The 24,977-nt window shown below is 58.6% G+C and overlaps 1 protein-coding gene across 2 annotated transcripts in view; it reads right to left on the reverse strand.

Annotated features, from left to right (window-relative positions):
- Window positions 1-627: 627 nt before the first annotated feature.
- Window positions 628-24,977, reverse strand: part of LOC133345470 (nucleophosmin-like) — a 29,042-nt gene continuing 4,692 nt past the window's right edge. Inside the window, exons 4-11 of one of the 2 annotated variants that reach the window (XM_061556224.1) lie at window positions 24,159-24,252; window positions 23,744-23,871; window positions 23,080-23,144; window positions 22,645-22,723; window positions 21,104-21,472; window positions 5,373-5,510; window positions 5,112-5,186; window positions 628-1,659 (exon numbers count right to left, since the gene is read on the reverse strand). In XM_061556224.1, coding sequence (XP_061412208.1) covers window positions 1,612-1,659; window positions 5,112-5,186; window positions 5,373-5,510; window positions 21,104-21,472; window positions 22,645-22,723; window positions 23,080-23,144; window positions 23,744-23,871; window positions 24,159-24,252 — 996 coding nt within the window. In that variant the 3' untranslated portion in view covers window positions 628-1,611. Of the gene's footprint in view, window positions 1,660-5,111; window positions 5,187-5,372; window positions 5,511-21,103; window positions 21,473-22,644; window positions 22,727-23,079; window positions 23,145-23,743; window positions 23,872-24,158; window positions 24,253-24,977 lie in introns of both variants that reach the window. The other variant, XM_061556223.1, reaches the window with a different exon arrangement.

Below are 24,977 nucleotides of genomic sequence, written 5' to 3' on the forward strand. Positions count from 1 at the left end.
CGGTTTCCTGACGTTTGTTACCAGTTTAACCGGTTCGTGTTGAACCATTCTCGTCGTAACCGAGTGGACACGCACGGAGCCATGCCCAGGAGGCTCCTGGGGGCCCGTGGCCAGATGCCGGGAGGGGGGGGGGGGGACTCGTGTAAGTCAGCCTGTGGTGGGCAGCCCCCCCCCCCACACCCCATCGCTTTATCCCACCACTCTGGGCAGCCTCAAATCAACGCCCGATTAACGCCGCATCGAGGTGGCAGGGCGAGCGGCAGTCGCCCCCCGCCCTGTTGTGGCAAGCGCCGGTCGCGAGCAGCACGGATGAAGGCCGTCAGCGGCACGTGGCGAGAGAGGGGACACCACGCACAGCCGCAGCCTTCGTCGCTCCCCACTGCCGATGAGGCCGAGTCGGCCCCGGGGAGGCCAAGGGCCGGTTCAGATATTTCGTCACCGACGTCTTTCCGTGAGCGGAAACAGAACTCGGGTGGCCGGGTCGGTAGCGCGGTGCGCTGACCACTGGGCCCACCGCTGCCCAGACACGCACACAAACACGGCGGCGTCACGGGGCCGCGGGAAAAGAAAACAAACTGCAGCAGGTTGGATGCAACGCGTGCGAGAGAAATCAGAACGCGCTGGGGATGGTATCCAACACACTTTTATTGTCCACAAGTAACAAAGGCCACGCACCGCGCCAAACTCATTAGGCGCCACAAGCACGAGGTGCACCACAATCGGGGGGCACAGCGGGGACCCTCCAGGAACCTCGAGGGGACCTCCAGGGACCTCGAGGGGACCTCCAGGAACTTGCCAGGGCAGTGGTTCTCAACCTTAGTTTGGCTACTACTGTACCCCCCCACCCGCATCTCTTGCCTGACCCAACATGGTTCTGAGAAATAAAGGTACGAATTAATGAACGTCAATATTTTAACCGCTTGTCCATTTTGTGAGGTATCCTCACAGGCTAACTGAAAGCGAATGAAAGCAACTTTAAGAGACGCTCTGTGCGCGCGACACGATTGGGTCGCGTTGACCCTGCACCTTGCGTACGATCAACGAGTTTAGAAATGTCTGATATATCACTCGAGGTTACCATATGGATTTAACCTTTCTCGTTATTTTATATTGGCAGATACATACACATTATTCACCCATGACTGATGTATGCAACTTCACACATTTATAAATCACCTCGCGTACCCCCGGTTGAGAAACACTGTCCTAGGGCAGGAAGCTCCTCCTTGGGGTCGGCAAAACGATCTCAAGATCACCCCCCCCCCCCCCAAAGAGACAGCAACCAGGCATCAACTCGGACCGCCTCCCTCCCTCCGCTGTTCTCGCAGCTTCACTTAACGGATCGTTTGGGGCCTCTGCAGACTTCACTTAATGTTGCCGCCCTTCGTGCGTCAGTAAAAAAAGTAATAAAACGTGTGATGTTAAAACCGCGCCAAATAAACCTGAACATACACACACAAAACAATGTCATGCCTAACGCCGTCTCCGCGATTAAAAGGGGGGGGGGGGGGGGGTGATGAGCTGGCAGGTGGGGGGGACGGCAGGGGACAGGGCCCAGTTGGACGGACTGTGATGAAGCCCCCCCCCCGGGGGTTGGGTGTCGGGAGCTCCTCAAGACTTTGTCTGCGTCAAGCTCCAACTCCACAGCTCCTTCATGACCTGGGCGGGGGGTGGCACAGGTGAGGCGTGGCAGGGCAATGCTGACGACCACCAATGTGTACGCGCTAGACCAAGCGGTGAGCGCTTTGCGCCGTGAACCCGGTGAGCAGAGTTCGCTTAGCGCTCGTGATCGATTATCGTGACGTATATCTGAACCGGTTCTGGGACCGCCGCCCCAAGGCAAGCCTCAAATGAGCACCCCTGGTGCGGTATATAAATATCGGCAGTGGGAAGACAAAGGCAGCCGGGTGCGGTGCTAGCCACGCACTCCCTCGTGTGCCTCGTCGGACTTCGTAGGCGCCCGCAAAGAGCACTTGCCCCAACGGTCTGTGAGACAGGGGCGAGAGAGAGTGCGTCTGTGCAAGAGGGAATCTGCGAGACACTGGGCTTCTCTGTAATCAAAGTGAAAGAGTCCCTCCCGCCCGCAAACCCCTCGCAGACTTTTGGGGCAAGAGCTGTTTGTGAGCACCTCCGAAGGTCGCAATGGCACACACAAGGGGGAGGGGGGTGGTGGCCATAAGCATGCCCTGCTGCCTTTGTCTCTCCACCGCTGATGTTTGCACACTGCACCAGGTACTACGTTTAGGCCGAGTCGACCTCGTGAAGGCCCCAAGACCGATTCAAATATTCGTCGGCGATGTTGGCCGTGGGTGGGAATTGAACTCCGGTCGCTAGGTTCGTAGCGCAGTGCTACAACTCCACAGGCATGCGCACATCCTTTCATACGCACGCACATGCACAACGATGACACTCATTCATACACACCCTCTAAACACACAACCCTTCACGCACACATTAACACAATGACCCACGTGCAAAGGCATGCGTGCGTACACGCGCACTCACACTCGTGTATCTCCATTCACAAACATCCATTCATGCAGACGCTCTCTCCCACACGCAAACGAACGCGTGCACGCAGACACACCCACGACGCTCGCCCTCTCACGCCCGCTCACACTTTCCCACTCGCACGCTCATACGTGCACAAACACATGCTCTGGCGCGCGCGCACACACACACACACGTGCTCACATAAGCACGCACGCACGCACACACTGTCACATACACGCGCGCGCACAGGATTTCCCATGCTCCTCACAATGGAATCTCCGGGCGGGGATGCGACAGCGACGACACACATGCGGGGGGGGGGGGGCGTGTGAGTGAGCCAGTGAGCACGGCTTCGGGAAAGGGCGGACTTGCGCCAGGGGAGGCGACGTCACCGCCCCGCGACGTCACGGGGATGTGACATCACCGCATGTGACATCACAGGGGAGGGGGGGTGACCGCCGCACCACCCTGACCTCCCCCCCCTTACCCTCCACCCCACTGCAGCAAAAAGAAGAATCCTCCTGCTGCAAGCGCTGACAATGCTCGCTGCCTCACAAGCAGACAGTCGCCTCCTGCTGCAAGCGTTGGTCCACTGCTGCACGGTTTAACGGTTACCCACTGCTGCACAGCTCAATTATTGCCCACTTCTGCGCTCAAGATTATAACAATAATAATTCGGCCCTTTATTAAGGAAAGCCTCACGGAGGCTCAAGAGGCTCTGCACGAGGCATCTCCTGCGTGGTGCCCCCCCCCCTGCCTGCAGCCCAGGGGGGGGGGGGGGGGGGGGGGGGGGCCACCGCGTCCCCACGCAGGCGCCCCCACCTGGAGCTGCTCGCCAGGTTCAGCGCCCCCCCCGCCCCCTGAGGAGACAGGACGCCGTCTCTGGGCGGCGTGGCCGTGGGCACGAGGGACGCGGCAGGGCCGACGGTCGCGCGCCTCACGGCCATTACGGCCTGGATTCAATCCCCAACTCGGCCGACCCCCGTGCTGCGTGGAGTTTGCGTGTTCTCGCTTTAGACTGCGTGGAGTTTGCGTGTTCTCGCTTTATACTGCGTGGAGTTTGCGTGTTCTCGCTTTAGACTGCGTGGAGTTTGCGTGTTCTCGCTTTATACTGCGTGGAGTTTGCGTGTTCTCGCTTTATACTGCGTGGAGTTTGCGTGTTCTCACTTTAGACTGCGTGGAGTTTGCGTGTTCTCACTTTAGACTGCGTGGAGTTTGCGTGTTCTCCCCGTGCTGCGTGGAGTTTGCGTGTTCTCGATCTAGACTGCGTGGAGTTTGCATGTTCTCACTTTAGACTGCGTGGAGTTTGCGTGTTCTCCCCGTGCTGCGTGGAGTTTGCGTGTTCTCCCCGTGCTGCGTGGAGTTTGCGTGTTCTCCCCGTGCTGTGTGGAGTTTGCGTGTTCTCCCCCGTACTGCGTGGAGTTTGCATGTTCTCACTTTAGACTGCGTGGAGTTTGCGTGTTCTCCCCGTGCTGCGTGGAGTTTGCGTGTTCTCCCCCGTACTGCGTGGAGTTTGCGTGTTCTCGCTTTATACTGCATGGAGTTTGCGTGTTCTCTCCCGATGTGCGTAGAGTTTGCGTGTTCTCGCTTTATACTGCGTGGAATTTGCGTGTTCTCGCTTTAGACTGCATGGAGTTTGCGTGTTCTCCCCGCGCTGCGTGGAGTTTGCGTGTTCTCGTTATAGACTGCGTGGAGTTTGCGTGTTCTCCCCCGTACTGCGTGGAGTGTGCGTGTTCTCCCCCTGTTCTGCGTGGGTTCCCTACAATGGGATCCCCATTTCCCTCCATAGCGAACATAAACCCACACTGCGTAACCGGGATTGGTCAAACCACTTCAATGCTAAAATATTCCCTGATAATCGGTGAATCGGGATCGCAAACAGCAGCGACATCGCCCTCTACTGCAAAAACCTGGCAGGATCCTCCTGAAGGAGAGTCTTGAGACTCGGCAAGGCTCTCCTGGATAAAAGTCACAATAGAAATGAGCGTGGGTTCCATGGAGGGACTGTAGGTGGGCGTGCGTGTAGGGGTGTGCGGTTGTGACCGACTGCATAGGTGGTACTGCCCGTGCTTGTGATGAGAGGCATGCATGTGCAAAGACAGGTGTGTGGAATGTCAGGTGTGTGGCAGGTGTGTGATGATATGTGGGTAAGATAATTTGTGTTGTGTTGTGATCACAGGTGTCTGTGTGCGAGAACGGTTGTGAATGATGACACGTGAGATTACAGGTATACAGCGTATGATAGGTGCATGATAGGTGCATGATAGGTGTATGGGGCCGTGACATAGCCCAGCAGTGGTGCATCAGCCGCTTGCTGCGGAGGTTTGCAGTTGCATGCCGGCAGGCCACCCTGGTTAACACTGGGTGGGGCCTCATTCACGTTAGATGCCACAGTAGGCCGTCGCTTGTCGGCGTCGCGGTCCAGATTTGCAAAATGTTGCCGAAATGGGATCGCACACACGGCAGCAATCATCGCTCCCTGCTGGTACCAGATCAATGCTGAATTACAGGCCACGTGCCGAGAAACGCCTTGTGCTGCACAGGGACAGCTGCCACCGGGGGTGCCCTTCACGTGTGTCGAGATGCGATGCCGCTGAGCGGCAGTGCGGCCCCCTCACCTTGGTGTCCTCCACCTTGAAGGAGCTCTTCAAAAAGTTCCCAAACTTCTCCTCCGTCTTGGGCATGCCCATGTTCTGCACGACACGAAACCACACCGTCAAATCCGGGGACAGGGGAAGACACTTACAGGGGTAGCCCCCCCCCCCCACCACCACCTCTAGCGAGGAGCCCCCTCACCCCCCCGGCCCCCCAACCTCGATCCAGACGCGCCCCCTCCGACCCCGAACTGTGCCGTGGGCGACCCCGGCGCAACCCCTGACCTTTTCTATCTGCTCCTTCAGTTTGGTCTTCACTTCCTCCAGGGAGATGGGGCCTTTAGGGGACTTGGGTGACTTGGGGGTCTTGGGGGTCTTGGAACCCGGCGTGGCTACCGGCTTGGCCTCCCCCTTCTTGGACTCCTGCGCCGCGCACACACAAAGACAAAGAGCTCCCATGTAGCCTCTCTTTAACCACACCACCACCACACTGATTGTAGGCAAGAGTGACTCGAAGGTTCACGTGTGTGTGTGTACGTGTCACACGAGACGTACATAGAGTGCAGGTACAAATTAAGAATTATCTGTATGTCACGTAACGCAAACAAAGATTCCCCATGTAACCAGCACAGGCTGTTGGGGCAAGTACTGTTGGCGAGTGGAACCTATGGGGGCCGGCACGAGGGGGTGGGTGGGTAGCCAGCACTCCGCCCGGCTGCCTTTGTCTCCCCAGTGCAGAAAACAAAACAACGCTCTAGGTACTCATTTAAGTCCGAGTCGAACCTCGGGGGACAGGTCCAGGACCAGTTCAGACATTCGCCATCTATGTTGGCCGTGTGTGGGACTTGAACGAGGATTTGTAGCAGCGGTGCTAGACATCACCACCGGCTATCACCACACAGATGCACGCACGAGACACCACTGCTGCGACGGCTACCAAAGCAGGTAGCTGCTGTCTGCGAAATCGATTCTGGGGGTCGTGGAGGGGTGAGCGATGAATGGAGGAGGAGGGAGGGGAGAGAAAGAGGGGGGTGGAGAGGGGAGGGGCGAGGAGGGCGGAGGGGGGCGGCGGCCGTGTTTACTGCGGTGCGTGGTCATGTGACCCGCGGCACACGTGTGGATGTTTGCGGGGCTCCGTACCACGGAGCGGAATGCAACCCCTTACATTCTTCTATGACCTCAAACAGCTACAATTGGAAATAAGAAAAAAAATGTAAAAGAGAGAAAAAAAATATCTGAAATTCCGCAGTAGAAATTAAAAGCAGGCGAGAGCAGGGTCCGCGCTACTGGAATGAGCGGAACGCAGGCCTGGAAACCCGAGCGGTGCAGCAGCAGCAGCAGCAGTGGCAGCGCCGTCTGATCCATCTCTCCGGTGCAGCCCCCCCCCGAGCGTACAGGCGCGTGGGCACAGGCGGGCACCACAGACAGTCTCACCGTGGTGTGTGGACTGATTCGATGCTCGCTTGTACAGAGACAAAGCTCCCCCGTATAGCCGTTGGGACAAGTGCTGTTTGCGGGCACTTTGTGAAAGCCGGCATGGTACACAAGGGGGGCAGTTGTGGCCAGCACCATGCCCGGCTGCCTTTGTCTCCCAACGCTGATGTCTACACATCAACACCAGGTACTCATTTAAGGCCGAGTACACCTCGGGGGGAGGGGGGGGGGCCAGGACCGGTTCAGATATTCGTCACTGTGATTTGCTGTAAGCAGGAATCAAATTCGGGTCACTGGGTTCACAGCGCGTTCACTAACCATTACACACAAAGGTGCACACCACACACAAAAACACCACCACGCTCGCACACACATTCGCAAACACGTGTACTTACACACACACACGACACGTGTACTTACACGCATCCACACAATCACGGACACGGCTTACGACGCACACAAGACAAAGATCCCCCGTGTAGCCTGAAGAGACTGCAGGCACAAGTGCTGTTAGTGAGTACCTATAAAGGCCGTAAAGGCGGACAGGTGGATTGGTGGCCCAACCACCTTTGTCTCCCCATTGGCGATGTTTACACATCGCACCAGGTACTCATTTGAGGCCGAGTCGACCTAGGACAGGCCCAGGACCGGTTCAGATATTTGCTACCGGTGTTGGCCACGAGCAGGAATAGAACTCGGGTCATCGGGTCTGTAGCACAGCGCGCTAACCACTACACACTACCGCTTCCCCTACTACGCACGCACACAATCACAGCTACACACACACAAGCAATTACAGCCACACACACAGCTCCTACACGCAGTTAACCAACACCAATACCGTTATCTCACAAAGGCAGAGGGGCCCAGTCATGTGCACCCCCCCCCACACACCCCCCTGCCCAACCCCATAATCCCTGCACAGAGCCCATCACAGAGCACAGTGCCATCCCAAACCATTACAGCCAAACCAAGCCCACGACCGTAAACCCGTTAAAATATCATCTTCTGCAGTATTACCGGCACATCGCACAACCACCGACGCCGGCGTGGATTTGCGATATTTACCAGGTCTGAGCGCGAATCACCCCGTAGGCACACACGCACCACGCCCCAGAAGAAGTCATTGCGGAAATCCCCATTTCCCCCGGCGCAAAATCCCGCAGACTTCACCTAGAATCCCAATACTTCTCATTGCAGCAGCTGGCTCTACCCAGACTGCCCCCTGCCACAGACAAGCCCTGCAGGAATCACGTGATGCTGCTGCTGCTGCGCCTCCCACGGGCAACACTAATGGCATACAAACAAAACAAACTACAACATTAAAACACACACAACAAGGACGACATACACCCACCACAAACTTAACGCATTGCCAACAACAAAAACAACCGCTGTTTCCCGCCAAGTGGCTGTGACGTCACCACGGCACTTGTGCCAGGCGAGGTGCACTCCGAAGGACACGTGTGGAAGGGCTCACCGACAGGTCACGGGACACACCCAGGTGACCATGGGCTGACGGAGATGACGAGTAGATGCACCACCTGTTCTCCCCACTGTGTTGACTTGCTGTGCTTTAGCCACCCGCCGCCCCGCTCGTTGTTGTGAGCATCGCTCCTCTGCTCTCCGCTGTTTTTGGAGGGCGACTCCCTCCAACCGTTCAGCAGCATCCTTCACTAACCTCCTCCAGAGGTTGATCTTGACACTGCTGGTACCAGTAATCGGTAAGGCCACTCAGCGCCACATCCTCCTGTACCACATCAGCCCGTGTCTTCAATAACCTGTGCCACACCCATTTAGCCCCCTCTATCCAACCAAACAGAAGTTGCTTGGGGCATATTGTGGCTGGGCATGTAGGATACATGACCCCGCAAAAAGTAGCTTCACCTGCCAGAAGAGCTCACTGATGAGCCATCTGTTAGCTTCTCACACAATCCAGTCTGGTTAAACCCAGGATGGCTCGTAGGCAAGCCCTGCGCAAATGTTTCAGTGATGCAGAGGTTACTTTAGAGGGCTCCACGTTTTGGAAGCATCGAGCAGGGAGGGCATGACTGTAGCCAAGACGACCTAGAGCTTTGTATGGAGCAAAAGACCAGGTAGATTCCAAACAGCATTACGCAGCCGATGAAAAGATGCTACTCAACTGATTTGGAGTGAGACTTCCACTGCCAAACCGGAGCTGGTCATAAGCACACAGCCCGGTACGTACACTTAAACACAACTGCCCCATCACTCATGGGGAGTGGAGGGAAGGGAGCATCTGATGACATGAAATACCCAGGCAGGTGCTTTGTTTTTGGGGGGCCAATGGTGAAGCCCCCACCGCTCAGAAGCACACTCCAGATTCAGCAGCAGCTTCTCCAATTCCTTCTCAGCATGAGCAGCAATTACCAGATCATGAACATAAATGTTTGACCAGTAGGGAGCCATCCCTCTACCGCAACCGGGCATCAATCAGCCTCCCGTTGTATCTGTACCAGATGGAAATTCCTCCTGTACAGTCATTAAAAGCCTCTCGAACTATATGTTATTCGTATCTTATAAATGTCAAGCCAATGGTCGGTGGGCAGATGAGCTCCACGGTAGGTCCTGGTGTCAAGAACATGGGCCTGAAATCGCTGTTCCGTCACTTTATAGTCCAGCAGATGTTCTTGCTTTGAACCGGCGTGCACCCGTGATGTTGTGTGGATGTGCCGATGCCAAAACGGCGTGTTGGTGATTACAAGCCAATGGGCTGCACAGACGTTTCGCAGCTTTCTTCCATATGCGCGCAACGCACACACAATACACACAACACACGCACCACACACAACATACACACACACCGCACAAACCACAACACACACCACGCAACACACACACAACCACACACACACAACCACACACAACACAACCACACACAACACACACACACAGCACACGCAACGCACACACACCGCACACACACGCAACACACACAGGGATTGATCTGCTTCTCGGTGGTCAGTTACACGCTCGAGTTGGCTTCTGTCACTGTGGTGGAGGAGCCAGGTGACTTTTGGAAATGAGACTATCCTGGTCTCTAAGAGCTTCCACCTGGTTAGACAAAATCAACTCACTCACTCAACTCATCACCTCGCTCGCACACACCATCTCACCCAACATATCACCCATCAAAAACATCCCCCGTGCAGCCTTAACAGATTGTTGGGGCAAGTGCTGTTAGCGAGCACCTATGAAGGCCGGCACGGCACACGAGGCGGTGGGTGGCCAGCACCACGCCCGGCCGCCTTCGTATCCCCAGTGACGATGTTTACACACCGCACCGGGTACTCATTTGAGGCTGAGTCGACCTAGGGGAGGCCCAGGACCGGTTCAGATAATCATCACCGGTGCTGGCCGTGAGCAGAAATCGAACCCGGGTCACCAGGTTCATAGCGCAGCGCGCTAACTGCTACACCACCACACACACGCTCACTCACCCCCACTCATCTTGGCCTCTTAAGTTCTCAGAGTTCGACAAAATCCACTCCTAACCATAACCGCAACTATCAAGACCGCGAGCTGAAAATACTCCAAATAGAAATAAAAACACGTCACGTACAAGCACGCACGAGCAAGCTCCAAAAACACCCCAACACATCACACACGGCATCAATAACAAAGACAAGCGTCAAAAACACGACGTACACACACACACGCACGCAAGCACACAGAAAACATGCACGCTCCAACTCCCACCAGTGGCGGTGAGGCCGGCACAGGGCTTCACATTGCACCTGCAGCACCGACAGAGAACGAACGAAACATCCCCCGTGGAGCCTCTAGCAGACTGTTGGGGAAAGTGCGGCTAGCGAGCAGCACCTCCAGAACCTGGCACGAGGGGGTGGTAGCTAGGACCACGCCGTGGCCGCCTTTGTTTCCCCAATGCTGATGTTTACACCCCACACGAGGTACTCAATTAAGGCTGAGTCGACCTCGGGTCGTCGGGTTTGTTTTTCAGTGTCCTAACCACTACACCACCGCTCCCCACACATACACACACACACACGCACTCAGACTCTCACTTCGCGGGCCAAACACCAAACGACACAGCCCCCACGGTGCGTGTCTGCCAGCACGACCACTTACACTGCCGCCACCACAAGCACGAGCCATCAGAACCACTGTCACATCCGCTACCATTACGGGTGCCACAACAACCGCCTCTCACCAATCAGACCGCCAAGCAACCGCAAGCATCCTCACAGGGCGAACGCTACACAGCCGACTACCGCAACCACTTCACCTACACCACAAGAGCGCACGCGCCGCAACCACTCCATCCACAGCGACACCCGCTCCTGCATTACGGGGGGGGTCCCGCTGACCCCGTACCACCTGTGCCACTTGGGCCCTTCGACAAATTTCTCGAGGTTGGTTGCCGGTCGTGCCACGGTGAGGTGGGAGCTGTCAATCGGTGCGAGGCTTTGGCGTGGGCAACCCCGCTGGTGCTCGCTGTCAGCATCTCCGCCCATTGGCGCTCGGCCTCGGAGAGAACCACTTTTCCACCAACAGCGGCGGTGGTAGTGGCGGCGATGGCAGTGGCGGTAATAATAACAACTAGCGCTCGCCATTTCAAAAAAATAACTCCAAACCGAGAGAGGGGAAAAAAATGTGCAGACACACGCAAGAAAATGTTACCAAATAAAATATAACAATGACGGTGAGAGGGGGGCGGGTGGCGTGGGCCGATGAGGCGGCAGCGGCGGTGGTGGTGGGGGGGGGGCCGTGTTGGGCTGCCCCTAACGGCACAGCAGGTTAAGACGTCCCCTGGGACGGGCGGGAGGGAATGTGGGCAGCTCGCACGGGAAGTGGCCGCTTGCAGGAGGAACGCTAGGAATTACCCGCGCCGGGAGAGGGAGGGAGGGCGGTGGGGAGGGGGTGGGGGGGGGAGGCGGGGAACGGGTCCCGCCTGTCCCACCACCCCTTCGCTCCCACCGCAGGGCGCTGGCTGCCCTGCTCGTGCACATGCGCTGGCAGGCGCGCGCACGCACGCACATACGGACAAGCGGGCACGGACAAACACGCACGCGCACACGGGACAGGCAAACGCCGACACACACGCCGACGCGGATAGACACGCGCAAGCGCGCCATTACACAACGCGCCATCCGCAGCACCTGCTGAACTTGAGCAGCTGCACAAGGGAACAAAACCAAACAAAAATACGTGTCGTCGCCGCCCACTCGCCCGCTCTGCTCCCCCACCCTACACCGACCCCCCGCCCCACCACACACATCACCCGCTGCCCCATCACGCCACCACATCTGCAGGCCGAGCAGAGAAGAGCGCCACGCACGCACTGCAGGTGCAGGGGGGGGGGGGCATGGGGGAGGCCTCCCCCCCACCCCTCCTCCAAAAGAGGGGGACAACGAACCGTGGCAGAATGAGACAACGGTGGAGTTGGCAAAGCGTGCGGTTTGCAAACACGCACGCACACGCCCAACGCTGCACCACTCAAGCAGCGACACACAGCTGGGACCCACCCAGCCAGACGTCTGCTGCTGTTGCTGCGTGCACACACGCAGACAAGCGCACACGCATGCGCGCGTGCACGCACCGGGACCCACCCTCCCACCCAGACACCACCACCGGCACGCGCAGATGTGCCGGAGCGCCGCGGCGGCTGGGGGGTTGTGGGCGGGTGCGCACCCCTGCTCGCTCGCGCGGCGCGTCAATGGGACGTGTCAGGTACGCCAAACATTTCCCACAGAGCCCGCTCCATTCCTCGCGTTCCTCGTCAAACTCAGACATTAGTCACACGCGCACAAATGCACGCGCACACGTGTGCGAGCATCGCGATGGTGCCCGTGCGTGCGTGTGCCAGGCCAAGATGCGCTCGACCGCTCCTCCGCACGATCGGACTTCAAAGGGACCGCACGAAACAGACCACGCCGCCCCCCCCCCCCCCATCCGCCCAGCCCTCGTCCTGCCGGGGTTAAGGTTAGATTCCCGATTAGGCCGAATGCTGTTAAGAATTATGGTGAGGACTGGAGTTAACATTATGGTTTGAGATAAAAACTCTGGCGAGGGTGATCACGGGTGAGTGCGTTTGGGTTAAGGTGAGAGTCAAGGTGAGAGTCAAGGTAAGAGTCGGGGGAGAGTTGAGACATGGTTATGGTTAAAAATAGAGCTCTGGTTCAGGGCAGGTGGTCGTGCCCAGTTTGTGGCCGGGACGTGCGCTTGGCAGAGCAGCGCACAACGCGGTGCGGCTGGCCTGGAAATTACATTGCAGGGCGACTCGTGGGAGCGGCATACACGCGCATGGACACGCATACATACACACACGTTAGCACGCACACTGCCACGCACGCACACACACTAGCACGCACACGTGTGCGAGCAGTGAAAACAACTTGGGGCTACATTTAAACTCCAGTTGGTCGGTGCGTGGCCAGCGCCCCGGGTCACGGTGAGAGCGGTGGCGGTGGGGGGGGTTGCCGGAGCGGGAAGTCCAGAACACGTCGTCGTTTGATGAAGAATTTGCCGCTAATTACGAGGAGGGCTCTTGAGCTGGCGCGTGGCGGCCGTGCTGCCATGTGGCCGCCGCTCCTCTCGCCCTGCGCCGGATGCTGCCCTGCGGATTTTTTTTTTAAACACGGTCCAACATTTTGGGGCGTTTCTCCGCCGCTGTTTTTATATTTTATTTCTTTATTGTAACTATTATTATTATTATCCACATACCGAGCAGCGAAAGCAGCAGCCGCAGCGGCAGGGACGAGGAGTGCCGCGATGTTTTCATCACCGGCGGGTTTCTGCCCGCGGGGGTCACCGCGCGTCGTGCGGGGAGCGCCCCCGGTCTCACGTGGTGGGGGGGGTGGGGGGGGGTGGGGGGGGGTGCGGGCCGGGACGACCCGCTCCCAGCCCCCTCCCCCACCCCCGCGACGAACCCGAGGAGCGCACGGCGGGCGTGCCTACGGGGGCCGTGGCAGTGCCGAGGGCGGCGGCGGTGGAGGCCGCTGCGACTGCGGTGGCTGCGGTGATGATTGTAATGGCGGTGGTAGTGGCGGCGGCGATGGTAGTTGCGCTGCCAGTGGTGGCGGAGATCGCATTGGCGGCGGCGGTGGCCGTGGTTGTGTTGGTGGCGCGGGTAGCGGCAGCGGCTGTCCGCGGCGGCCACGCGAGGGAGAGGCTCACCGGGATTCCCGGGAGCTGCCGACGGGCACGCGCCGACTGCCGGGAGGCGGCCAGGTCACACGGGGTCACGGCCGCCCATGCCCCCGCAACTCTCCTCTCGGCCCGACACGGACTCAACGACCTGATTTTAATTAATCTGTATTTACCCAAGCCGCCTTATTCATCGGAGGGGGGGGGGGTTGCGTGAAATGAAAATATACGGCGCGCCGCCCGCCCGGACGCTCAGCGGCGGCCGTGAAACGAATCCTCGGTGCAGCTGAGAATTATTTTGAAAACCCCCAGGATTTTTCTTCTCAATTCACCGCGCGCGGTTTCTCTCCCTGACCCCCCTCCCATCCACCCCACCCCTCCCCCATGCTGGGCTCACCCCTCGGCAAGACGGGAAACCCCAACTTGACCAACTGAAACATAAACCACAGTTTAATCCCAGCCCCCCCCCACCCCCCCGTTGCAACCCAGCCCCGGTGGTTTATAACGAACCCGCCTACACTTTACGCTAAAACTAATTCTCCACCAAGACGGGCTTTAAAATAAACCTCACCCTTACTCGAGCCTAACTTTCAACTAATTACTGTTTGACAGCCACCGCCTCCGTGGCGCTAATTCCCACTCCTGTGAACTCCGCGGACTCCTGCGCTCACCCCCATCCTGGAACATCCGCTCAACACTCCTTCACAGCCACGCAGCCTCCTCACTACCACCCCAACCTCACAGCCTCCTCACCACCACCAACCTCCTCACCACCCCAACCTCCTCACCACCCCCAACCTCAGTCTCCTCACCACCCCCCCCCCCCACAGCCTCCTCACCACTCCCAACCTCACAGCTTCCTCACCACCACCAACCTCCTCACCACCACCAACCTCCTCACCACCCCAACCTCCTCACCACCCCCAACCTCAGTCTCCTCACCACCCCCCCCCCCCCACAGCCTCCTCACCACTCCCAACCTCACAGCCTCCTCACCAACCTCAGACTCCTCACCACCCCCAACCTCCTCACCACCCCCAACCTCAATCTCCTCACCACCCCCCCCCCCCACAGCCTCCTCACCACCCCCAACCTCCTCACCACCCCCAACCTCAATCTCCTCACCACCCCCCCCCCCACAGCCTCCTCACCACTCCAAACCTCACAGCCTCCTCACCACCCCCAACCTCCTCACCACCCCCAACCTCAATCTCCTCACCACCCCCCCCCCACAGCCTCCTCACCACTCCCAACCTCACAGCCTCCTCACCACCCCCAACCTCACAGTTTCCTCGTCACAGCCAAGCCAGACACTTTGTAACACGGCGCACTTTGGACCCTGTCCAGCTTCAGTGACCTTCAACTTTGACCCCAGCGACGGTTTAAACTCGGCCCTGGCGCTCAACCCAGACGCCCGTCACCACCAGTGCGGGCACACCAGGCCTCCTACTCATCATCACCACCGGCGGGGAGACACCATGCCTACTACTCCATCGTCACCACCACCACTAGCGGCACGCGTGTCCGCGGTGCGGGGGGGGGGGGGTCGGTGATCAGGCCCGGCACGTGGCGGACACGGGTAAGCCGGCGGCCGCCCCTCACACACCCCCCTCCCCCTCACCCCCCGACCTACCGCCGCTCGAGAGAAAACAAAACAGCAGCGAATAAAAACCCGAGATGATTTACGAAGGCCGAGTGTTTACGCCGGCCGATGACACAACGCAGGGCTGGCAGGGACAGACGGAGGGAGGGAGCGCAGAGAAAAAAGGAGAACGTTTGGACGGCTCGGCCATTATGAACGAGGCGATCCCGGCGAATAAACGTAAATATTTGCGGTGCTGTCGCAGGAGCGGCGGGCTCAAGCGCTCAGCGCAAGTGGCTCGTGTCAAACGGTGAAAAACAAACGCAGGGCGGCCGTGACCTCCGTGGGGGGCCCGCAGCGGACAGACAGCCCCCTCTCCCATTGGCCATGCCCCCAACTACTGCAACCCATCTGTCGCAAAACCCCACCGCCCCCCCCCCCCCCTTTTCCAGGCCAGAACGACACTCGCATCATCATCAGAAGCTACGGTCACAACACACCGCGGGATGAAGGCCTCCCGCCAATGCAGCCACCGCAGTCGCCACCTCTCATGGTCCTTGCGGTGCAACGACCCATCCGGCGCCTGCGCATGAACCGAGCTCATCGCTCCGTCTCGTCACCGTCACCACGCTCGCAGACTAATCGTCGCCAACACCCGCCGCAGGTCAACCGCTCGCTCCGCGGGTTCCCCGATATCCTGGGGTTTCTGGCGACTCACCGCGCGGTGCACCAGTCCGCCATTTCCAATCCTTGTTCCAATACAACTGGGTGGGTGCACGCTGGCCAGGTGACAGGGCACCGTATAAATTAACACAGAGGGGCTTGTTGTGTTGGTGTCCCATGTGATGTGCGGAACACTAATTCGAGCTAATCGTGGGTGTATGCGTCACAAAAAAAAAGATTCCCCCGTATAGCCTCTAGCGGAGTGCTGGGGCAAGTGCTGTTAGTGAGAACATACGAAGGCCGGCACGGGGCACGAGAGGGTGTGGCCAGGACCAAGCAAAGCCGCCTTTGTTTTCCAAATGTTAACACACGGCCGTGGGTCCTCATTGAAGGCCGAATACACTTAGGAGAGGTTCAGATATTCGCTACTAATCGATGCGTGGGCCGTGAGCGGGAATCGAACTCGGGAGGTGTGACGGTGCGCACCCACGGGGGGCAAGGTTTTCTTATCTTAATTGAAATCTATAAGGTTCAGCAATCAGGCACGTGCAGCAGCGTGCGGCGATTTAATCGGTATCTGACCGGACGACCGGTGGTGCACGCGGAGAGAGGCTGAACCATCGGGCTGGCTGTGTGAAAGCCGAGCTTCACTCGGCCGCATAAATTTGGCCAAAGGTGGAAGAGGCATTGTGTCGTCGTACGCGGCCAGGGTGGAGCTGCACGCGGCTTCTACCGCACCGATAAAGAGTAAAGCATTCGGGGTGACCGATGGTCCAACGCTCGCCCATTCACTCCGGTCAGTCGCCCGCTCGTCACTCTTCTATTGCTACCAATTCCTGTGAACTTCACTCGTTGATTCCTGCACCCGCACTCAGGTCGACCAGACAGTGCTGTTTCATCTCATCCACCTCACTGCAGATCACAACAACCCACCCACTCACCACACTGCAGGTCACCTGACGGTGTTTAACCACCACCACACTGCAGATCACAACAACCCACCCACTCACCACACTGCAGGTCACCTCACTGTGTTTAACCACCACCACCACCACACTGCAGATCACAACAACCCACCCACTCACCACACTGCAGGTCACCTCACTGTGTTTAACCATCACCACACTGCAGGTCACCTCACTGTGTTTAACCATCACCACCTCCACACTGCAGGTCACCTCACTGTGTTTAACCATCACCACCTCCACACTGCAGGTCACCTCGCTGTGTTTAACCATCACCACCTCCACACTGCAGGTCACCTCGCTGTGTTTAACCATCACCACCTCCACACTGCAGGTCACCTCGCTGTGTTTAACCATCACCACCTCCACACTGCAGGTCACCTCGCTGTGTTTAAACCATCACCACCTCCACACTGCAGGTCACCTCACTGTGTTTAACCATCACCACCTCCACACTGCAGGTCACCTCGCTGTGTTTAACCATCACCACCTCCACACTGCAGGTCACCTCACTGTGTTTAACCATCACCATCCCCACACTGCAGGTCACCTCGCTGTGTTTAACCATCACCACCACCTCCACACTGCAGGTCACCTCGCTGTGTTTAAGCACCACCACCTCCACTCTGCAGGTCACCTCGCTGTGTTTAACCATCACCACCTCCACACTGCAGGTCACCTAACTGTGTTTAACCATCACCACCTCCACACTGCAGGTCACCTCGCTGTGTTTAACCATCACCACCTCCACACTGCAGGTCACCTCACTGTGTTTAACCATCACCACCTCCACACTGCAGGTCACCTCGCTGTGTTTAACCATCACCATCTCCACACTGCAGGTCACCTCGCTGTGTTTCACCATCACCACCTCCACACTGCAGGTCACCTCGCTGTGTTTAACCATCACCACCTCCACACTGCAGGTCACCTCGCTGTGCTTAACCATCACCACCACCTCCACACTGCAGGTCACCTCGCTGTGTTTAAGCACCACCACCTCCACTCTGCAGGTCACCTCGCTGTGTTTAACCATCACCACCACCTCCACTCTGCAGGTCACCTCGCTGTGTTTAACCATCACCACCACCTCCACTCTGCAGGTCACCTCGCTGTGTTTAACCATCACCACCTCCACACTGCAGGTCACCTCGCTGTGTTTAACCATCACCACCTACACACTGCAGGTCACCTCGCTGTGTTTAACCATCACCACCTCCACACTGCAGGTCACCTCACTGTGTTTAACCATCACCACCTCCACACTGCAGGTCACCTCGCTGTGTTTAACCATCACCACCACCTCCACACTGCAGGTCACCTCGCTGTGTTTAAGCACCACCACCTCCACTCTGCAGGTCACCTCGCTGTGTTTAAGCACCACCACCTCCACTCTGCAGGTCACCTCGCTGTGTTTAACCATCACCAACACCTCCACTCTGCAGGTCACCTCGCTGTGTTTAACCATCACCACCACCTCCACTCTGCAGGTCACCTCGCTGTGTTTAACCATCACCACCACCTCCACTCTGCAGGTCACCTCGCTGTGTTTAACCATCACCACCACCTCCACTCTGCAGGTCACCTCGCTGTGTTTAACCATCACCACCTCCACTCTGCAGGTCACGTCGCTGTGTTTAACCATCACCACCTCCACTCTGCAGGTCACGTCGCTGTGTTAAACCATCACCACCTCCACACTGCAGGTCACCTCGCTGTGTTTAACCATCACCACCACCTCCACTCTGCAGGTCACCTCGCTGTGTTTAACCATCACCACCACCTCCACTCTGCAGGTCACCTCGCTGTGTTTAAGCATCACCACCACCACTCTGCAGGTCACCTCGCTGTGTTTAACCATCACCACCACCACTCTGCAGGTCACCTCGCTGTGTTTAACCATCACCACCACCTCCACTCTGCAGGTCACGTCGCATTCTCCTCCTGCTTCTTCACTCGCACCTCTCCACTGGAATTCCCTCTCCCATCGTCATCGTCTCTCTCCCCCCACCTCCGAGCTCTTGCAACAACCTCGCTCAATTGAAGAGATGCGTGACACGTCTGCCTGGTACATCTGCCACGGTGCCGTTTGTCGCTGCCCGTTTGACGTTCGGGGCCCTGGGCTCAGCGACTGCGCAAAATAAATGAATTAATAAATAATTAAACGTTACATAATGACCGCAGCTGCAACGATCGCTGCGGGCGGCGCGTGCGTGCGGGCAGGCGAGGAAACCGTCCGCGACCGAAGCCCAGAGAGCAGGACGAATCGTAGCGGCAGTGTCCAAAACTTAACCGCCATGTGTTTAAAATAAACAAAAGGAGTAAAGAATCACGGCCGGATGGATGGGGCTCGCTGTTGATGGTTGTTAATTGTAAAGCGCCGCTGTTTGCATGCGAGGATGTTGGCTAATTTTGTCACGAAAATGTTCAAACGACAGTGAACACAAACACCGCCCCATGGGTCCCACAACAGCGACGCTACCCACCCCAAACACGAACCACCCCGCTCATCTCAACAACAACAACAACACCACCACCACCACCACCACACGCCCACCACCCATACGTGAACACCACACCAATCCTTACCGCACACACCCACCACGCCGACCCCCACCCCACCACCCTGACCCCCACCCCACCACCCTGACCCCCACCCCACCACCCTGACCCCCACCCCACCACCCTGACCCCCACCCCACCACCCTGACCCCTACCCCACCACCCTGACCCCCACCCTGACCCCCACCCCACCACCCTGACCCCCACCACGCCGACCCCCACCCCAACACACCGACCCCCACCCCAACACACCGACCCCCACCCCAACACACCGACCCCCACCCCAACACACCGACCCCCACCCCACCACCCCGACCCCCACCCCACACACCGACCCCCACCCCACCACCCTGACCCCCACCCCACCACCCTGACCCCCACCCCACCACCCTGACCCCCACCCCACCACGCCGACCCCCACCCCACCACGCCGACCCCCACCCCACCACGCCGACCCCAACCTCACCACGCCGACCCCCACCCCACCACCCTGACCCCCACCCCACACACCGACCCCCACCCCACCACCCTGACCCCCACCCCACCACCCTGACCCCTACCACCCTGACCCCTACCCCACACACCGACCCCCACCCCACACACCGACCCCCACCCCCCTGACCCCCACCCCACCACCCTGACCCCCACCCCACCACCCTGACCCCTACCCCACACACCAACCCCTACCCCACCACCATGACCCCCACCCCACCACCCTGACCCCCACCCCACCACCCTGACCCCCACCCCACCACCCTGACCCCCACCCCACCACCCTGACCCCCACCCCACCACCCTGACCCCTACCCCACCACCCTGACCCCTACCCCACCACCCTGACCCCTACCCACCACCTGACCCCTACCCCACACACCGACCCCCACCCCACCACCCTGACCCCCACCCCACCACGCCGACCCCCACCCCACCACGCCGACCCCCACCCCACCACGCCGACCCCCACCCCACCACGCCGACCCCCACCCCACCACCCTGACCCCCACCCCACCACCCTGACCCCCACCCCACCACCCTGACCCCTACCCCACACACCGACCCCCACCCCACCACCCTGACCCCCACCCCACCACCCTGACCCCCACCCCACCACCCTGACCCCTACCCCACACACCGACCACTACCACACCACCCTGCCCCTACCCCACCACCCTGACCCCTACCCCACACACCGACCCCTACCCCACCACCCTGACCCCTACCCCACCACCCTGACACCCACCCCACACACCCACCCCCACCCCACACTTCCCATCGCTGCGCCTTCACGGCGGCCGCCACCCTCGAACGCCTCGCTCGCTCCCCGGGGCTGCCCCTCGCTCCCCCGGCTGCCCCGCACTGCCCCCTCGGCGGTGAAAGCGACGCCTCAGGTCGCTTGTAACGTCCAGCGCGCCGCGGAGGCACAAACAAGCCGAGGCTGCGGTCTCATTAATCAGCCGTCCAATCCAAACTGTTTACGTTTCTGTGGCCGCCTCGTTACGCCGGAGAGCCAGCGGCCCCCCCCCCACCCCACTCCACAGCCCCCCCTTTTCCTAGCGACCCCTGGGCATCCCCCTCTCCCCCCCGGCCAAGTGCCGCTTGGCAACGCCACACTCACCGCCGCCATGACCCACCCGACTACCCACACGTCGCGCGGTACCCGACTACCCACACGTCACACTCACCGCGCCGCTCTTCGGTGTCTTGAGCCCTGACACCGCTTTGCCTTCCTTCGAGGACGCCTGCTCCGTCTGGACAGGAGTTTTCGCTGCCTTGGCTGGGGTCTTCTCTGCCTTAGCCGGTGTCTTGTCCACCTTTGCCGGTGCCTTCACCACCTTTGCCGGTGTCTTGTCCACCTTAGCCGGTGTCTTGTCCACCTTTGCCGGTGTCTTGTCCACCTTTGCCGCTGTCTTGTCCACCTTTGCCGGTGGCTTTACCACCTTCGCCGGAGTCTTGTCTGCCTTGACTGGCGTCTTAGCCAGTGCTGGCTCTGGCTTTTTGTTGGGGGTGCCGTTCACTTTGGGGCCAGGCGCGGCCTTGCCCAGGGTAGGCGCCTTGTCACAAACGCACACACGCACGCAGACACACAAACGGCCACTGTTAACAATCGCTGGGAACACCACAGTGCCACAGAGAAGGGCCCTGGCCCTCACTGCCCCGACTACCCCCGTGGCTTGTCGTGGTTGTGGTGGTCGTTGCGCCATCCCGGGCTGTGCTGCAGCGTTGCTCTCTCTCCAGCATCTCCTTGCCCTGACCCCAGCCCACCCAGACCTCCCTTCTCCCATAGTTCCCATCTTTCATTTTAGTCTCGAGATGGATCGCATCTCAAGACGTTACACAAATTCCAATTCCTGCCGCTGTTGTTGTTGCTGCTGCCGCTGCAGCACCCGATACACGCCGGGGGAGGGGAGTGGAGGGGGCACCGGCTGGGCTGGCACGGGCCCCACCGCACCAGGTGGTGGCAGCACTGCCAAGCTCCGCCACCCACAGCTCCCTGGTGCACACGTGCACCAGTGCGTGTGGGGTGGTCCCACACGCAATCGCGTCCTTCCACCCTCGCAGAACGGATCTCATCACCCCGTGCCGATTAGGCCGCCCGCTAATTAAAACTCACTACGCTTCTAACCGTACGCCCGCCGCCACCGCGGCCGGCGTTGCGTTTATCTCGCGGCTTCCCACGGTTTAGGGGGCGGCGAGGTGGCAGACTGGTGGTGGGCAGGTGCACGGCCACCTGCAGCCTCCACCACTCCCTACCCCCGGGACCTTGGGCCCGACGGATCGCGCGCGTGCACCCGCGGTGGGAGACACGCAGCGCTCTCCCAGACGCGGCGATAACGCACAAGCGAACCGCAGCAGCCCTTTCATGTTCCACCACTGCCCTTGAACCAAGGAGTTGTTGTTGGTTTCTTTGCGCTCGTTTACCCAGAAAGCCTCACTGGGTCCCACGACGCGGAATCTTTAGCGGCCACTGGAGAAGCCGACGGTGCGTAGTATTTTCACGGTTATTGCACTCGCAGTATCAATCGGGGCAGGCCGCTGGATTTGAACCGTGAATCTATGCAGCAAGTGCCGATCGCGCGACATTGAGGCCGCAAGCGGAGGCCACAAGCGGAGGCCGTGGGGCCCGTGTCGTCTCCACCGTGGCCTGCGCCCCACAGCTCCTCTCTCTCCACGGGCCTCCGATACCCGGAATGCACGGCAAGGAACGGGGGGAGCCTCCACTCACCTTCACGAGGACCTTCTGCTTGGGCACCTCCTCCTCATCTTCATCATCGTCGTCATCGTCATCATCGTCGTCGTCGTAGCTGCTTAAGGAACAGACGGTGTTACTCGGGCGCGCGTTCAACCGCGCGGCATGACACCACGTGAACACACGGGGGGGGGGGCTGGGGTCCGCTCAGTTCACACAATGCACGTGCCACGAACCGATTCTTGGATTAAATTACTTTCATCTCAAGTCTGTAATGAGTGGAACGGCCTCTAGTGGCTAATGGTCTCATGAACCCATGACACAAACTGCGATCACTATTTATTTGTGCGCATGTCACTGGATTAGTGTACCGGGCACACGGGGACAAGAGGAGAGAGGAGCAGGGGGAGAGAGACAAGAGAACACAGGGAGAGGGGGCATGGGGAAACAGGGAGCACAACCCCCAATCACCTGTCGTCATCGTCGTCATCATCATCTTCATCATCTTCATCATCTTCATCCAGCTTGGTTTTTTTCTGGTTTGGGGAGAGGGTGTGGTGAGAGAGATTGAGAGTTAGGGAGGGAGAGAGAGGGAGAGATTGGCACCAGTCGGCCAAAGACGACCCCATGGTGCACACCCAGCCTGTCATAAAATGTAATCTTTATATATTTGTCGTCCATTTTGTTTCCAAAATGTATTATATAACGCATTAAAAAGTAGCTCAAAACGAATTGAAGACCATGAGTTCGTCATTAATTACTGAAAACTGCACATTTATTAAAGATCTTAAGAGTGGTGCGTGATGCACGATGACCACGCACATCACTCACGCTCCCCTGCACGTATGTTCTCTCACAGAGACAACGGAAGTTGCCAGGCCGCTGATGTTTACACACCGCAGGAGATAGTCGACCACGGGGAGGCCCAGATAATGGTCACCGATGCTAGCTGTGGTGAGCAGGAATTGAACTCCGTCGCCAGGTTCGTAGTGCAGCGCGCTAACGGCAACGCCACCGCTGCCCACCACACAACAAACACTCTTGACGCACGCCCTCGCTCACGTGCGTGACCCGTCGCCGCAATCTCTGCGCAAACGTCGTGCCTCCTCCTCCTCGCTTGCACCTCTCCTCTCACCTTGGCAATCTGCGGCACCTTGAAGGGCGCAGGCCGCTTGTTGGGCGCTGGCACGAGCTTCGGCGGCTCCTCCTCGTCATCATCGTCATCGTCGTCGTCGTCGTCGTCGTGGAAATCGTTGCAGGGATCTGCCCACAGACACACAGACGGCTCGAGACATGCCAACAATCGCAACACCGGGTAGCAAGTGTGAGCGGGTGTGCGAGTGTGTGAGCGTACGAGTGAGTGGGTGACAGTGTGAGCGTGCGAGTGAGTGGGTGACAGTGTGAGTGAGTGTGCGAGTGGGTAACTGAGTATGAGTGTGTGAGCGTGCGAGTGAGTGGGTGACAGTGTGAGCGAGTGTGAGAGCGTGCGAGTGAGTGGGTGACAGTGTGAGCGGGTGTGCGAGTGTGTGTGAGCGTGCGAGCGTCATTACAGGCGACATGCTGCCCCGAGATGTAGACTGGGCCTGAGCCGCACTTGAGCGTCAGCACCACGGGAGCCGCCAGGTCAAACCCCGAGAGCGAGAGCTGCACCGACACACAAAGATCGCCCACGTAGCTTTTAACAGCCTGTCAGGGCAAATGCTGATGGCGTGCGCCTATGAAGGCTGGCAAGGTGCACCGATGAGGGGTTGGGACAAGCAGGCAACACCATGTCTGGCCGCCTTTGTCTTCCCAGTGCTGTTGTCCACATAGCACTCAGACTCACCTGAGGCCAAGTCAGGACCAACATCAGTTCAAACATTTGCCACAGTTATTGGTCATGAGTGGGAATCGAACTCGGGTCACAAGGTTTGTAGGTAAGTGTGCTAACCACTGCCCCACCGCTCCTAATCTGTGCGGTGACTCTACCACGCGGTCACTCAGGGCACAAAAGAGCAAACCCCAAGGGATAGTTTCTCACTCGGTATATTCTGGCGCACTTAAACAGTTGCCACAGCTGTGTCGAAAGGTATTCTGGATGTGGTTTGGTCGAGTGTGGAAATATTTTTTGGGTCGCTGACACGGAGAGACAGACGCGGTTTAAATTAAAGCACTGCTATGCTATTTTTAAAACTATTTTAACTCTTTTATTTTACCAGGTAAGACCCACTGCGCCATGTAGCTCTTTTTCAGAAGCAACCCGGCCACAAACGATAGTGCAACAAAGTGGCTTTTTACGTGAAAATGTAGAGCAGCAGCGAAAATACTCTAAAAGCATGTTTCTAAATGCGGATGGAAAAACCGGAGGACCCGGAGAAAAATCCAAGTGA

This window comes from Lethenteron reissneri, chromosome 22 (assembly GCF_015708825.2).
Source record: "Lethenteron reissneri isolate LAM-NWPU_2019-01 chromosome 22, ASM1570882v1, whole genome shotgun sequence".
Classification (NCBI taxonomy): Eukaryota; Metazoa; Chordata; class Hyperoartia; order Petromyzontiformes; family Petromyzontidae; genus Lethenteron; species Lethenteron reissneri.